General features: G+C 43.5%; 2 protein-coding genes across 6 annotated transcripts in view; one reads left to right on the forward strand and one right to left on the reverse strand.

Moving 5' to 3' along the window:
- Positions 1–13: 13 nt before the first annotated feature.
- washc1 (WASH complex subunit 1) lies at positions 14–11,164 on the reverse strand. 3 transcript variants are annotated; one of them, XM_084933329.1, is made up of 11 exons: positions 11,076–11,164; positions 5,318–5,458; positions 4,238–4,349; positions 3,994–4,140; positions 2,505–2,641; positions 2,267–2,402; positions 1,990–2,185; positions 1,670–1,834; positions 1,301–1,459; positions 736–807; positions 14–649 (listed from the first exon to the last, which is right to left on the reverse strand). In XM_084933329.1, exons 2-11 carry the CDS (start codon positions 5,455–5,457, stop codon positions 504–506), a joined length of 1,410 nt encoding a protein of 469 aa, XP_084789455.1. In that variant the 5' UTR covers position 5,458; positions 11,076–11,164; the 3' UTR covers positions 14–503. The 3 variants fall into 3 exon arrangements, with proteins under 3 accessions (XP_084789455.1, XP_084789456.1, XP_084789454.1); XM_084933330.1 differs by lacking the exon at positions 11,076–11,164 and adding an exon at positions 5,903–6,089; XM_084933328.1 differs by lacking the exon at positions 11,076–11,164 and adding an exon at positions 5,941–6,087.
- A 99-nt stretch (positions 11,165–11,263) lies between these two features.
- iqsec3b (IQ motif and Sec7 domain ArfGEF 3b) overlaps positions 11,264–15,437 on the forward strand; it is a 34,466-nt gene continuing 30,292 nt past the window's right edge. For all 3 annotated transcript variants that reach the window (XR_014800657.1, XM_084933323.1, XM_084933324.1), the window contains exon 1: positions 11,264–11,787. Coding sequence is in view for 2 of the 3 variants with exons in the window: in XM_084933323.1 (XP_084789449.1) it covers positions 11,264–11,787 (524 nt within the window). In the remaining variant the exon portion in view is untranslated. The remainder of the gene's footprint in view (positions 11,788–15,437) is intronic.

Genomic DNA, 15,437 nt, shown 5'->3' on the forward strand with positions numbered 1-15,437 from the left:
ATCAGTCTGGCAGTTTTTCAGTTTTCATATTTATTTTATATTTCATTTTTTGTACACTCTCTACATCTCGTTTTATGTAATGGTTGGAGAATGATGAATTTGATGGCACGATGCAAACAAAGGCTAACGGGGCAATTAACACTTCTAGTCAGGGTTATCGGTCTGAATCTCATAAAAGAAAATGACTTCTCATCTATTTTTAAGTTTGGCTTGTTAAAAACTACTTACTGAACAGCTACCACACATATCAGGCACAGCGCTGTGACTGATTTACTCCTGAAGTTTGAAATATTCATAGAATTCAAAGCAATGTGTTATGTAATGCAAAGCCTGCAGATCTGTTCCATCATCATCGTTTAACATGTTCTGCTTAAATTAAACATCAATAAATTGTTTGATCATTTGCATTTTCCATTTTTTTTTAAATAGTATTTCTGTGTTAGAAGGAAATTAAATCATTTTAAATAACTGTATCAAAGGGCATCGAATGTGGTGTTTGTCCATTACGCTTCCCAGTCGTCATCGTCTGTTGTCGCTGTATGTGGGGCAGGAAGTGGAGGAATGACATCTGACATCCTCGCAAATGCCCCAGAAGGACCGGCCAGAGCATCACCTGACTCTCCACCAGCTGGACCCTTACCAGATATTCCTGGACAGAGGATAGAAGACATTATGCAAATTCAATCACTAATATCAGTATTTTCAATTTCATTTGACATAAAACGGGCCTCTAACCTTTTCGTCGCATAGCAAGTTTGTTGAAGAGATCAGACATAAAGTCTCCACCACCGGCGGCCGCTCCCACTGCTATTTTAGAAGAAAAAAAAAAAGTGAGTAAATGAATAATCATGCTACCAGTATTTTTTTTAAATTTGCAATTGGAAGAGATTATGGTCTCACTAATTCCCCAGTGCTGCACTTCAAAGTGAAGCATATAATTACAAGACTTTTTTTTTTTCTTAATCTAGTTATTCAGTCAAGGCAGTTCTCTTGAAAAAAGAAAGAAAGGTAAGGTCATGACCTGGCGAGAAAATGACAAAGGGCCAGAGATATGCTGTCTAATATTAGGTAAAACAGTTTTTAAATACAATCGTTGGTTGGTATGAAACTGAAGTCACACAGTTAAGCATATGTGATAGTCAAAAACAATCTCATCTTAACATGCAGTGTGAAACACTGTATAAACTCCTGGTTGAATACTAATTAGGGGCTGGTCACGCTCCGCTTTGCCTGGATGACTGCCGTGTGCTCATTAATAAAACATGGGCAGAACCACATCCACGCTTAAACCATCTGACACCTTGTTCTTGCTCCTTTTGTTTTTTCTTCTCCAGCTTGCGTTCCTTAACGTTGCGTAACTTGGCTTTGCCGATGCCCCCGGCGTTGCGGATAGACTCCAGCAGGCTGGCACGGCCATCTGACGGCTGGACCACCTCGCTGGGTGCACCCGACACAGGACCTGTATTTAGAGTCAGAGTCAGAGCCAGTGAGTCAGTGTGGTCTGGGTTTACATCACTGAGGTCAATCTAATTTATGAGGACAAACATCATTTAGTCCGTGTGTGCGTGTGCATAACTGAGGGAACAGGCTTTAAGACACTGTCAGGTTCGCTCCAAGTCAGCAGTGTAGAGCCTGTACGAGACTACTGACGTGCATAAATGTGACAAACCTGAACTTGGCACTTGGGAAACTTCTGCGGAGCTGTCTGCAGGAGGGGGTGGTGGAGGTGGCGGAGGAGGAGCTGACGCCGGAGCTGCAGGAGGGAGGGAAGGCTCTGGAGGAGGGGGCGGGGGAGGTGGCGGAGGTGGTGTGCCATCAAGCTGGAGCTGAGTTCCTGAAACAAGCAGATGAAATATGACAAACAGCTGTATAACAGTGGAAGAAAATTTGATCTATTTATGTAGCATCTTTTCAGATATCACAAAAAGCTTCACAGTAAAAGACAAATGGGCACAAAATGATTTGAGATTCACAACGTAAGACGTCTACCTGGTGCGCTGCTCTCCTCAGAGAAGCAGGGCAGCTCGGGGATGTTGTGTGTGGGTCCCGAGGGGGCAAATCCAGGTCCGAGGTCTGCGCTGTAAGACAGGTCGTCTGCAATACCTGGCAGGTCTGGCAGGTAGGACGGCACATCTATCTCAGGCACTTGACCCAGGTCTGGCACATAGAAATAACTCTCTGCTATCTGTTAAGAGAAAAAGAAAACCATGATTAAGTTTTAACAGATCTGATCCTTCACAGAAAAAAAGGAAAAGTCAGAAGGTACCTGTCTCTCCAGTTGCTCTCTCTTTGTAATGGACAGAGGAGCATCGAATGGTTTATCTTCTTTTTCCGTCTCTAGTGTTGTGTGCGTTTTTGTCACTGCTCCCGCCAAAGGATCAAGAAACACATATTTCTTATATCTTTAAAAAAATAAGACACAAATTAAAACATACGAGAGAACATTGAAATCAGTCAGTGTTTACAATAAACATCTGTGTCTGTGCTGGCGTGTGCAGACTCACAGATTTTCTGTGGTATTAAAGAGCAAAAGAGAGCTGACAGATGAGATGTTACGCGGCAGACTGCCCAATCCTTCTTCTGTCTCATCCTCAGTCTTCTTCTTATTTCTCACGCACACAGGGAAATACATTAACTTCTCCTGAAAGGAAGAAAGCAGGACTTGGAGTGAGAAGGAGATCAAGAAAATGTTAACGAAATCTTTAGCAACACATATCGTAAATGTCATCAAAGTGCTCCTGCGCATAGATGCACACGCACACAAACTACAACACCAAGTTATATGTTAGGGGGCATTGCTTCTATTGAGGGGGGTACTGAATAATGCATTTCTGCATCAGAGACAAATGCCAGCTCTATTTTCTTTTTTGTTCTCTTCCCAAGCCGACAAATACACACAGATACACAAACACGTGCAAGCACAGGCAGGAAAAAATATTATTTTTAGATTTTTTCCCTGTTAGGTTTTCTATAACGGTGAAGGAAAAACAGTGGTGTTTGCTATAAATAATGCAGGAACTTGAGCTGAGCAGAGCACGTACACACACGAACCACTTGGGGGAAAAAACACATCTCTTGTCACTGTGCGGTGACACAAATACAGCTGGGTTCTGATATCCCATTTACATAAATCACATACAGTATGTGACAACTTCAACTGTGACTCATGTGTAGTTAAATCTACAGAAAAGAAGGGACATGCCTGTTGCGGCTTTCGATACATGATTGAAAAGCTGCATTTTTCTACAAGTCTATGTTGTTTTCACCTACATTTTACCTCCTGAATAAGTACTAAATTGCAAGTAAAAGCAACAGAGTGCACATACAATTGGCTGCTGTGCACTGCTTTGCAGTATTTTTTAAACAGACAACATAACCTACTTGGCCTGAAAATGTTTACTTAGCAAAACAGGAAATACGCAGGCCGAGTGGAGATTTATGCATAAACATGTTTCAAAAGGTTTACAGGGCATTCACATCCAGTCAAGCATTCACTTGAAATATCAAAGTTTTAAATCAGGTCAAAATAAAATGTGTGTAATTTAAGGTATTACCCACATCACTATGGATATAACCAAGACAGTGGACACTGGATATGTACATATCATTCTGATCACCCTCTCCTGCAAATGCTCTAAAGCTTTAAAGTGGTTTGCCCAGCAGTCTGCATAAATATGACCAGTGTGCTCAGAGTCCCCATGCCCTCATTTGACTAGAACGTGAGGTGTGGATAAAAGCTATGTAAATAAAATTAACCGTGTCCATATTCCTGTTTTCTACCTGCTGTTTTAGCAGCATGAGCTGAACAAAGAAGCAGCAACACTAACTAGTCAGCAAACTCTTTTAAGACATCAGCTTTAGAACACTTTGCGAAAATAAAATATGCAATGTGGCTCTTAGCAAGTCACAGTTATCATTTTCATAATTTTTAAAATTGCTTTTCAAAACCTTTGCTCTTTTCCCCCCTCCAGCATTTTAATGTGTTTATCTCACCTGCAAAGCCTTTTCATCAAAGGGTCGCAGTTTATTCTGTATTCTGTGTCGGGGCCGGGTTTGTGAAGAGGGGTCTGTAGCTCCAGCGAAGATAGACAAGTAGTCCTGAAGTTGATCTGGGGCTGGGTACTTGGCACTGGAGAAAACCTATATGCACATAAAAGTAAATTTTTACTCTTTTTTTCTCCTATATTGTGTATCAGAACTTAAAAAGCTGCCGTCTAGGGTGAAGATTCAGTGTTACCTTGGTGGCTTTCTTGCTGCCTTTAATCTTGTCGACACGGGCCTGAGCTAGTCTGATCCGGTCAGTGATGCTCTTGAGCTGGTGACGGTTTTTCTCGACACTTTCTGACACCCTGCAAGCAACAACAACTGAATATGGGCATATGCACATCTACACACAAAGGATAACCGTATGTCAAGGATACTGCACAATCCAGTTCTTTATTATATATCCTGCAGAGTCCCGAAACCCCCCAAAAGGAACTGAAGACTCTTACAATTCATTGAGATGATGTATAAGTATCAAATGCCACTCTCATGTTTTATCAGTGATCTACTTATAAAAAGCTCATGTTTCAAAAGTTTACATGGCCAAAACTGTTCTGTTCATAAATGTTATTGTTTCCATGCTGTCACAGGCAACACCTCCTCCGTTTTCAGGGTGCCAGACAGGACCATCTGTCCTCAAGCAGCTGCTGTTTGTTAACGGTGCAATCTATTAAATATGACAAAGCTTTTTGGCCCATCAGCAAACTTGCAACAGCTGCTGTTATATCTGCTACCAATCCATTTTGTGCATTATTAAAACCTGTTCTTTTGTGGTTAAACACTCTTTGCTACCTAGCCTGAGCAAATGCAGAGATCAATACTGTTGGGTTTTTTAAAAACTCAGTAGCTTTAAAACTTTTTGCCATTTTAAAAAAATCTGATAAGCTAAAATTGATCAAAGTAACCTTTAAATAAATGACACTAAAAATGAAAGAATCCCTGAAACAGGCTCTGGAATAACATCTGGCTCACTCCTACCCTGAATAAAATGTAGTGGTATAAATTGAAGGAATAAAACAATATCAATAATAATGAATTTGTATAATACATTGTAACCACAAACAACAATGTAATTTCCCTATTAATTTCATATTCATCCCGTATTTGCAACCATGAAAATGTAAACAAAGAAAAAGACTGCAGACCCAGTGATTCAGTTTACAACCAAGAGTCAAACACTGCGAAGACCAACCTGTAAACTGTAAACTGTGTGTGTGTGTGTGTGTGTGTGTGTGTGTGTGTGTGTGTGTGTATGTGTGTGTGGTGGGCTTGCCTTCTGAAGATGTCTGTAGAAATGTTCTCCAAGTACATCAGTGCGTCTGCTATCTGATGAACAGCCTCCTCCCTCCTCAGGTCGGGCTGGATGAGAGGCACCGAGTACACCTGGCCCTCCAGGCAGTGCTTCTGTGTCATCCTGCAAAGCAAGAGAGCAACAAAGTTGAATCAAACTGTACAACTGTGTTGTAATGGCATATTCTCATAGTAAGGATTGCATTCCTGACAAACAATATTGTTAAAAATACCATGCTGAGTATCAAATTTATGAGGGCTTATGACATATGGCAATCTCTCTCGCTGTCTCTGACTGACACACACACACACATTTACTTCACATCTGACTCTCACATGACGGCGCAGGGATATTATATCATTTTTATAACCACAGCACTATGTGGACTCTTTTTATCGTCTTCAGCTGGTCAGCATTTTCTAAAAGCTAATAGCTCGAACGGTAAATAAATCTGCACCCAAAATGCTGAAGATATTATATTTCAAACAGCTGATCTCCGTAATGAAATAACCCGACATCTGACACCTCTTAATCCTAAATGCAGAATATCCGTGAGCATAGCCATACCCGTTTAAAGACCTATTTTACTAGGAAGACAGTCTCACCTGACCATGAGTGTTGTTTACGACCACAAAAACAGTATAATGAAAAAAAAATGTGTCGACGATAGCCACTCGTTTAGCAAAACAACAGTTTCGCACTTCCGCATCCGTGTAGCACGTGACGACTCAGCAATTATTGTGTTGCTTTCAGGCACACTCGGAAATCTCTCGTTTAGTGCACCCTACACTTGAACTACGTCAGTAAACCGAAGTATTGGCTAAGAGCAGAAGTAAATGCCAAGAGCACTTCTCAGAAAATGTGTAGGCTTTCCTGCAGAATTCTACAAAGAATTCTAGCACCAGTTTTTTACAGAACGTTGTTGGAAATCAAAGAAAAGGGCAGACTTCCATCAAATATGAATTCTGCAAACATTAATCTTCTGCTAAAACCAGGCAAAGACCCTGTATATCCCTCAAGCTATCGTCCAATATCCCTTATAAATGTAGACCTTAAAATAATCTGCAAAGCTCTCTCAAAGAGATTAGAGAAAATAACCCCCCTCTTAATTCATCCTGACCAAACTGGTTTCATAAAAGGTAGGCACTCATCAACAAATACACGTAGATTACTTAATTTGATAGACTACTCATACAGTAAAAACCTTGAAACTACAATATTTTCTTTAGATGCAGAAAAAGCATTTGACAGAGTTAACTGGAAATTTCTGTTTGCAACTTTACACAAATTTGGTTTTGGAACCTCTTTCATTAACTGGTTAAAAATATTATATAATTTCCCAACAGCTTGTGTCAAAACAAATGACCAAACATCCTCCAGCTTCTCTCTCCTGAGGGGCACCAGGCAGGGATGCCCACTCTCCCCTTCACTGTTTGCAATTTTCATTGAACCACTAGCAGCAGCAATTAGACAGAATTCAGTAATTAAGGGCATAAAATGCAAGAACGTGGAACATAAAATCAGCCTTTATGCGGATGATGTGTTACTTTTTCTCCAAAACTCACAAACCAATATCTCTGGGGTGATTGAATTGATAAACTCTTTTGCAAGAATATCAGACTACTCAATTAACTGGTCAAAATCTACAGTCCTTCTGATTAATTGCTCCTTCCATAATTCTTCTTCTACACCACTGCAATCGGGAAATATAAAATATTTAGGTATTAATGTTTCTCCCAAGCTTGCAGATCTGACTAAATTAAACCATATCCCACTTTTAAAGAAAGTAGAAGGCGATCTGGCTAGATGGAAATGTTTACCCATATCACTCATGGGAAGGGTTGCCGCTATAAAAATGATGGTCTTACCAAAAATAAATTATTTATTTTCCATGATCCCAACTAAACCGCCACAAGATTGGTTCAGATCTCTAGATTCATATATGTCCAAATTCCTTTGGAAAAATAAACCCCCACGTATAAGCTTAAAAACACTACAAAAGACCAAGGATAAAGGAGGATTAGAACTACCTAACTTTCAGCACTACTTCTTAGCCAACAGGCTTCAGTTTATCTCAGGATGGCTAAAACATACCCTCTTAGATGAACCTTGGCTAGATGTAGAACAATCACTTCGCAATAATCTAGAAATTTCAGACCTACCATTTATCAGCTCAAACATCCAACGACATGAATGCTTCAAAAGCATCAACATCAGCTCTTCTCTGACAGCATGGTGGGAGTTTCTAAAATTGACGGAGTCTTCATTAATCCCATGCAAACGTACACCTATCTGGAACAATCCTGACATATTACAAAACAATAATATGATAAACTTTCCAGATTGGAGTGGTAAAGGAATCAAATACTTAGAACATATATTAGAAGGAACAGAATTTATTCCATTTGATAGACTAATTATACAATATAGGATCAACAAGAAAAGATTTTTAGAATATCAACAAATTAAATCCATAGTAAAAAAGAAATTTAAACCGGGTCAAGTTGAACTACAAACACCACCAAGTGTGGTTCAATTTCTTACTCTTAAAACCCCCAAATTACTTTCCAAAATATACAGAATGTTTTCTAAAACAGATGAATCAATATCACTTCCTATTGCAAAATGGGAAGCGGATTTATCAGTTAACTTTGACCAAAACTTCTGGTCTCAGATATGCTTAAAAACCATTCATTTAATTAGAAATCCCAGTCTTCAATTAATTCAATACAAAATACTACATAGAGTGCACTATACAGGTCATCGGATGTTCAAGATGGGCTTTAGGTCTACCAACAACTGCTCACACTGCCAAACTAATTCACCGGACAATTATATCCACGCTCTTTGGTTCTGTCCACCAGTTCAGAAGTTTTGGCGCGAGATATGTGAAGACTTATCGAAGTGTCTGAAATGTAACATTCCAACTTCCCCTTTAGTGTGTTTGTTGGGCAGCTTAGATAATGTCACTACAGAAAAGAATATAGCCCATATGGTTTTCACTGCCCTATGCATAGCCAAGAAAACAGTCCTCATGAACTGGAAAAATAAAAATAATCTTAATTCTAACCAATATAGAAATTATCTATTAGATTACATTAGTCTTGATACAGCCTCTGCCACCACATCAGATCAATTGCTCTAGGCTCCATTGATCAGCTCCATCACCTAGTGGGGGTGGGGGGTCATAGTTTGGTCCCACCTTCGCTGTTGTGATTAGTGTGGGGGCAGGGACAGGCTTGGGGCATCGGGGGATTCCCCAGGAGCATCTTCCTTGGAGGGCTCAACCCGGGGTTGCGGTCAAGGCCTATTAAGGGCTCTGTTGGCTCTTAGGTGACGGTTTCCTAGTGGCTGCGTGCAGCGGGGCTAGGGGAGGGTCTGTGCTGACGGACGTGGGTTACTGACCTGGTAGCCTGGCTGCCCCTGGGTGGGTCCGGGACGGGCGTGGGGTTCTGGGGGTGCTCCGTCTTTGGGCTGGGGCCCTGGCTGGGCCTTGGGGACTTGGGTCCTGGTTGGTGTGTTGCTGGGGTTGTGGGCGGGTGGGTGTATGGGGGCCCAGCCCTGGCGCAGGGTGCCGCCAGTGCATCGAGCCACCTGGGGGGCTCTTCAACTGGTGGGGGAGGCTGTTACATCTTGCAGGAGGTCTCCTCTCTTCGGGAACTCACTCTGCAGGAGGGGGAGATACAGGAGAGGTGGAGGAAGATCTCAGCCTGGGCGTCTATTGTCCTGTGTAGTCTGGAAGATGAGTGGATGACGGGGTGGGAGGAGGAGTTGGCCGTCCGATTGGGGTCTGGAATGTGGGGCCTCCCTGCTGCTGCCGAGTCGGGGCAGTCTGCTTCTCTCCACCCCAGGGAAAAGGGTAACACTACCTGGGTCTGGGTGCAGTTTCCCCCTCCAGGGGCAAGGGTACCTATGTTTGTCTCCACGTTGGATGAGTGTTGAGTAATTGCATATGAGAGCATGAGGGTGGGAATGGATGTCTGTATCTGTGTGTGCCTGTATGTCTGTGTCTATATGTCAGGTTGGGTATCAGACGCCACCTCTCTAGGGACATCTCAGGCCCTTCAAGGTATGGAGGCCTATCTCCCCCACCACTTCCCCTGCCAGTGGCAGACGCCCTCAGACATCGGTGCGTTGGTGGTTCTTTGTGTCCGGGGGTGGGCGTCCAGGACACAAAGAACCTCACTCCTTGGTGGCTGCTTGTCGGGGCCTGGAGCCTGGGGTTCGCTCGGGCCACTTTGGGGGTGGGGTGCCCTCAGTCTCTCGGCCTGGGGCTCGGTCACTCTGGCACAGCTGGCTGCCGACGGAGCTCACGGGCACGTCACTGCAACCCCCCCTGGCTTCTGCTCCGCGCCACTATCCCTCTTTCTGGGACAGTGGCGCGGCTGCCCCTCTGTTGGTCTTCCTTGGTCTCTTGTGTTCTGAGGGCCTCTGGATGTCTGGAGTTTTGATCTCCTCCATACCTGCTTCATGCCCTGGAGGACGGGGCTGTGGCCCCCCACACCCTCTAGCACATCATTACATGAAGGAACCTTTTAAAAACAAGCGCGTCCATGCTCACAGGTGTACACACGGGTGCTCACACACAAACTACATCCTTTTTGGCTCCTACCTCAAAGCACACTGTGCGCTGTCGATCTTACGTGCTGCACAATAATGTTTAATATTTAGTATTTACTGTTATATTCCCATAGATCATCGTGATGTTGTTTATTATGTTGCTCTTTTTTTTTCTTCTGCTTGTTTTCTCTTTTTTCTTTCTCAACAGGTGATCCAGGTGATTGATATATGTATTTTTTGTCTGCTTAATTTGTTGGTTTTTGTTTTTTGCCCTTTATCCCCGTCCCTCTTCCCCGCTGTTTTTCTTTCCCTCTTTTTTTCTCCCCTTTCTTTTCCCCAGTCAAGTCTGTCCCGTATTTAGCAAGTGAAAATAAAATAAAATAAACAATGAAAGGTGAATCAAATAGACCATTACGGCAACGCTGGGATGGTCCATTTGGTAAAGTAAATCCGTTGGGCATCTTTCTTCGCCTTTAGACAACAATTCTGATGGCAAAGAGCCAAACGGGACAGGCCAAAAAAAAAATAAAAAAAATGTGTAGGCAACGCAAACATAAATAAGCAAACAATAATATAAAAGTCTTTAAGTTTCGTATTATTTGACTTTTGTGAATGAGTGTTTAGGTCAAGGCACCATGAGACGTTCAATTGTCTTTGCATGTAATACATCCCCCCCCCCCCCCCCCCCCTTTTTTTGATCCGTGTTTATTTCTATGTAGACAATTTCGTACGAACTAATTTCACATTCTGGAGCATTTATAGTTTTAACTTATGGGCCTTTAAAATACATACAAAGCTCAGGGGCAAGATGCATCGCAAGATGCACATGCTACACAAATAGCTACACCGCCTTGCGATTGTTTAACCAAATTCTTAGATTTAAAAGAAAAAAGGATTTTGTGTGCAATAAATCAGCTTCATATACTAGTCCACAAACTAAAGATGCTCCGTAGAACTCCTTGTAGCTACCTATAGGGCGCGTGCTAGGACCGTGCTCGTGTCTGTGCGTGCAGTGACGCATCCATCCTCGAGCACCTCCCCTCCTCCCTGCTGTCACATCTGGAGCTGGCTGCTCTCATCAGCACCACTCAGCGCAGTGTATGTGTGTTTGAGAGAGAGCGAGAGCGAGTGAGAGAGAGAGTGAGGGAGGGAGTAAACGACTGGAGAAGTGGAGACTGACTTGGTCGGCGTAGCCTCATCCACAGCCGAACAGAATCAAGGAGAGGAGAGCGGAAGGACATCCCACGCCACCTTCTCATCCGCACTCACAAATAGGCTGTTTTGCATCTCCTCTGTCCTCCATCCGCGAGTCCAGGTTCTTCCCCCCCTCTCTCTCTTTCTCTTCCTTCCTCTTGCTGTGGGTAGCGTATGATGAGCTCCAGCCTGCTAGAAAACCCGGTGCAGGCGATTCTGTACCTGCGGGAGCTTACCACCATCGTCCAGAATCAGCAGAGTCTCATCCAGACCCAGCGTGCAAGAATAGAAGAGCTGGACCGGAGGGTAGATGAGTTGATCGGCGAGAACAGACACCTGCGGGACGTCAGGATACAACAACAGCATCCTTATCACCACCATCACCACCATCACCACCCCGACCCCAGCTGCCTTCATCATCACCACCACCATCCCCAGGACCCCCCGCTCAAGACTAGTCCGGGGTCTTTGCCAGATGCGGCTTCACCAGCACAAGTCGAGGCGGCTCCGGCTGTCCAGTCCTCGCCCACCCAACCTATGGACCCAGGAGACATGCAGCTGGTCCCAGCCGAGCCATCCACAATTTCGCCGGTTGAAAGTGAGTCCGAAAACGGTGGAAGTTGCCCCAGCTGCCGCTCTTTGGTTCCGATGACCCCGACAACCCTTTGTCGGTCTCTGGCCCTGGCCAGGAAATCCGAGTGAGTAGAAAATATTAGAGCCTTTGATTGTTTGCATGTATGCGTGTGCGCCAAAACGCTCCAGATGCCTATATACATAGCCTAGTGGCTTTTCAAAAAGTAGCTCTATAGCCCATAATTTCAAACCTCTCGCGTTAACCTGACTTATTCGGCTGTATCAACTTAAAGCCAAAACAAATTTCATATCTTCCATATTACGGGCTAGCCTGTTGTCGAATCCTTAGCTTTTGTCTCAAACTGTGTAATTAGGCGCATCCACGTGTGCGTGCGCGTGCTCTGCAGATTGAGAGGCGTTTAATTAAAGAAGAGGGCGCTTGCAAATTTCCAATTTTCAGCTCTGTGTATGTGTGTGCCGACCAAGGACCGTGCCAGGAGAGGAAGAGGTGGATTATTTAAATGAGAAACTGGATCACGATCACTGGATCATTACATAACAAACAGCTGGAGGCCTATACGTGTGTGCGTGCGCGGGCGCGCGTGTGTGAGCGAGAAACACACTCAGCGCAGCGGTCAGAGTCACTAGGAGACAGAAGCAGCTTCACGTGTGACGATGACACACCTCGAGCCGCTGTCCGGGTTTGCTGGCTTTCTTTGTTAATTACCACCAGGGATCTACAAGCTCCCACGGGATCTCAAGGCCTCTGATGTTCCCCTGGTAGATGAGATACACAGCTACACACCACAAACCACACACACACACACACACACACACACACACACACACACACACACACACACACACAGTACCGCCTCCTGCTTGTCACCAGAGCTTCACAGAATATCAAAATATCACCCTAATGAGGGAAGACCCATGTTTCTCTCTTTGCCAGAGTGTGTGTGGTGTTCTTTCTGTTTTCTATCAGCAGGAGCCCTTATTGGTCTCTCTGGGACTCCACCCCCACTGAGGGGAGCAACACAGAATGAAGTTGTGATGAGAGGTGCAGGGGAGCACATATTAACATTAGTGATATTAATCCAAAAGTGCACATGATCATGCGTCTTACAGTCACAGCTCCATGTGCATGAGTGTGTGTGTGCAGAGTCCCTGTTGCTCCTCTGGACCCTGTTGCACTGCGTTGACCCCAAGTTGTTCCTGAACGTCTTACTCTGCAATGACAATTTATTGCTCAAGAAACAGTGTTACACAGATTCTTAATTATAATTAAGAAGAGGGGAAGAAATTACAATAACAATAATTTAATGTTATTAAAAGAGCTCAGAGCTTGGAGCAGAACATCCCCCAGATGAGCTGGCTGCTGCAGAGCAGTTGGCTAAATAGCCCTCTTGCTCCTGTGGGTACTGATGTATGTCCTTGAATGCAACCTTACGCCTCTGCTCCCTCAGTGATTTTAAGTCTTTTGGATTAGACCAGTAGCCTAACACCTAATGTCTACTTTTGCTTTTGGCAAGCCAAGCAGGAGAGGGGGAGAAAAGCTTTTCACCTCCCTGCTCCATCCTGTCTGCAGCTGACTGGAAATCAGATCTCTGCTCCATTAGTCCTGTTGCCAGCTAATTAACCTGTATAAGTTGTGTGATTGTGCATATGCATATGTGCTGGCATGCCTTCGTTCACACATCCCACTCTATCAGTTAATTTGAAGATTTATTTTAACTCACTATCGACTTTTGTGACAAACAGAAACATGTGAAATAGAGTTCTACATTGGGTTGGCTGTGAGTGTATTTATGTTTGCATTGTCATTGTTGCAGAAACCAATGGATATGCCTATGGGGGAGAGGCAGGATCCTCTCCTCCACTCATTCTCAGTCTTTCTTTCCAGCTGAGCCTTCTATCTGCCCCACTTAGCCCATGGAGCGAACAGTAATCAGCCATTCTCAGGAGAGGGAAAGGCAGAGAGATATAAAGAGAAAGAGAGACATGCATGCCCAGTTGTTGTCTTTGATGGAGCCCTTGGAGGTGTCTAGAGGAAGGAGCTTGAGGCTGACACTGTGAGTGGACCGCTGAAAGAGAGGGGAGTTGAGAGAGATGGGAGGGGGGTTAAAAGAGGAAGAGGAGGCAAAGAGAAGCACATTCATTGTACAGAAATTGAGACAGGTACAAAGAGAGAGTAAAACACACACAGAAAAAAGAGTGTATTTGAGGTAGCTGTCTCCTCGATCTATCCGTCTGGCAAACAAATGCAAAGGCTGGACAACACTTTGCTATCCTGTGGCGGCATGAAATGTGCATACAAAGAACTGGTAATATTTTTGAGTCCAAATGGAGCTGATCTTGTTGCATGCCAACCCTCCTCCATTGCTCCTCTCGCCTTACACTTTGTACTGGGTACTGGCTGATGAAAGGCATTGCGTTTTAAGTGCTCTTACAAAACAGGGAAGAGGAGAGGGGAGGTGCAAGAGAGAGGACAGAGCTCACAGAGAGAGAAAGAGAGAGAGCCAGAGAGAACATAGGCCAACAGCAGGAGGCATGTCCTGTTAAAATATTCACCTGTTCTCTTTGTAAGTGTTGTTGCAGACGAATGGCCGTTACGTGTGTGCCTTGTACAGACAGATGGACCCGCTGAGTGTTTGTGTGCGAGTGTGTATATGAGTATGTGTGTCTGCTCAGGCTGGCCTCTTCTTCCCTGTATGACCAAATAAAACTGAGCAGAGCTGAACTGTTTTATATTAGCCTGACAAAAACTTCCAACACTCATGAAAAATAAAAGTGAAAAAGCGAACCCACCCCCCTGCATATTTTAAAGTTCCTAAATTAAAATGTCATATTGCTTTATTTAATCTGTACAAACCCCAAAGTGCAAGCAAGAAAATTTGTAGTTTTACACTGTAGTATTTCTCAGCCAGATTAATTAATTCACTGGACTCAAAGCAAGTAGTCTGGGACAAAAAAATACTATGGTCAGCAACCCCTCTGCAATCTAGTCGTAACTTTAAACTCTTCTCGAGATGTGGCTTCGTGCTGTGCGTCTCCTCTTCTAAACTTGATGAAAGCGAATTAATTTACTTTCCAAAATGTAAAAAGTGTTCCACATTTTCTTTCAATTGCTGATGTGGTAACAGTATCAGTCATATGGCTCTCCATTTCATCGAGGTTGTGGCCTCAGAAATAGTTTCACCCTGCAATTTAGTGTAAAGACACTCTTTTATATTTGATGACAAAGATCCATGACTGAGCTGTGTCTTCCATAAACTCTGAGCTTTCACACAATTTCATTTTTCTGCTCACCTGTCAGTCAGATGTGCATTAGACAAAGTATATTTTGGCATCATCTCATCCAAAACCAAACTAGACGGTGAATGGCACAGGGAATGTAGTTTACAGGCTTACGGGGATGTTTAAACTCCTTCAGTTTTTGAGTCAGCGATCGATTCCTGGCTCCTCCAGTTCATGCACTGAAGAGCCTTTGAGCAAGACACTAAATCCCACATACGACCCGTATACATCCATAACTGATAAAGCACCGTACCCGCAGAATAATACACTCTACAGTATAAACAGATTTGAATCAGATTTTTAATGCAAAGCATTTTGAGTGCTTACTAAGATTAAGAAATACTAAGAAACTGGCTTTTTAAATGACAATTTACAGCATCAAAACCTCATCAAGTGTAAAATTAATAAAAAGCAGATCAAATTACTTTAAAAACATGGAAACGTCTCACACTACAAAAAGGTTTGTGGCTATATA

Source organism: Perissodus microlepis, chromosome 7 (genome assembly GCF_051167445.1).
Source record: "Perissodus microlepis isolate ML-2025 ecotype Zambia chromosome 7, ASM5116744v1, whole genome shotgun sequence".
Classification (NCBI taxonomy): Eukaryota; Metazoa; Chordata; class Actinopteri; order Cichliformes; family Cichlidae; genus Perissodus; species Perissodus microlepis.

Excerpts from the sequence above, each read along its gene's own strand:
- washc1 (XM_084933328.1), bottom strand. Across the intron at positions 4,350-5,317 it reads TCTACAGACATCTTCAGAAG|GGTGTCAGAAAGTGTCGAGA; the intron begins GCAAGCCCACCA and ends TGTTGCTTGCAG. Across the intron at positions 1,460-1,669 it reads TTCCCAAGTGCCAAGTTCAG|GTCCTGTGTCGGGTGCACCC; the intron begins GTTTGTCACATT and ends CTCTAAATACAG.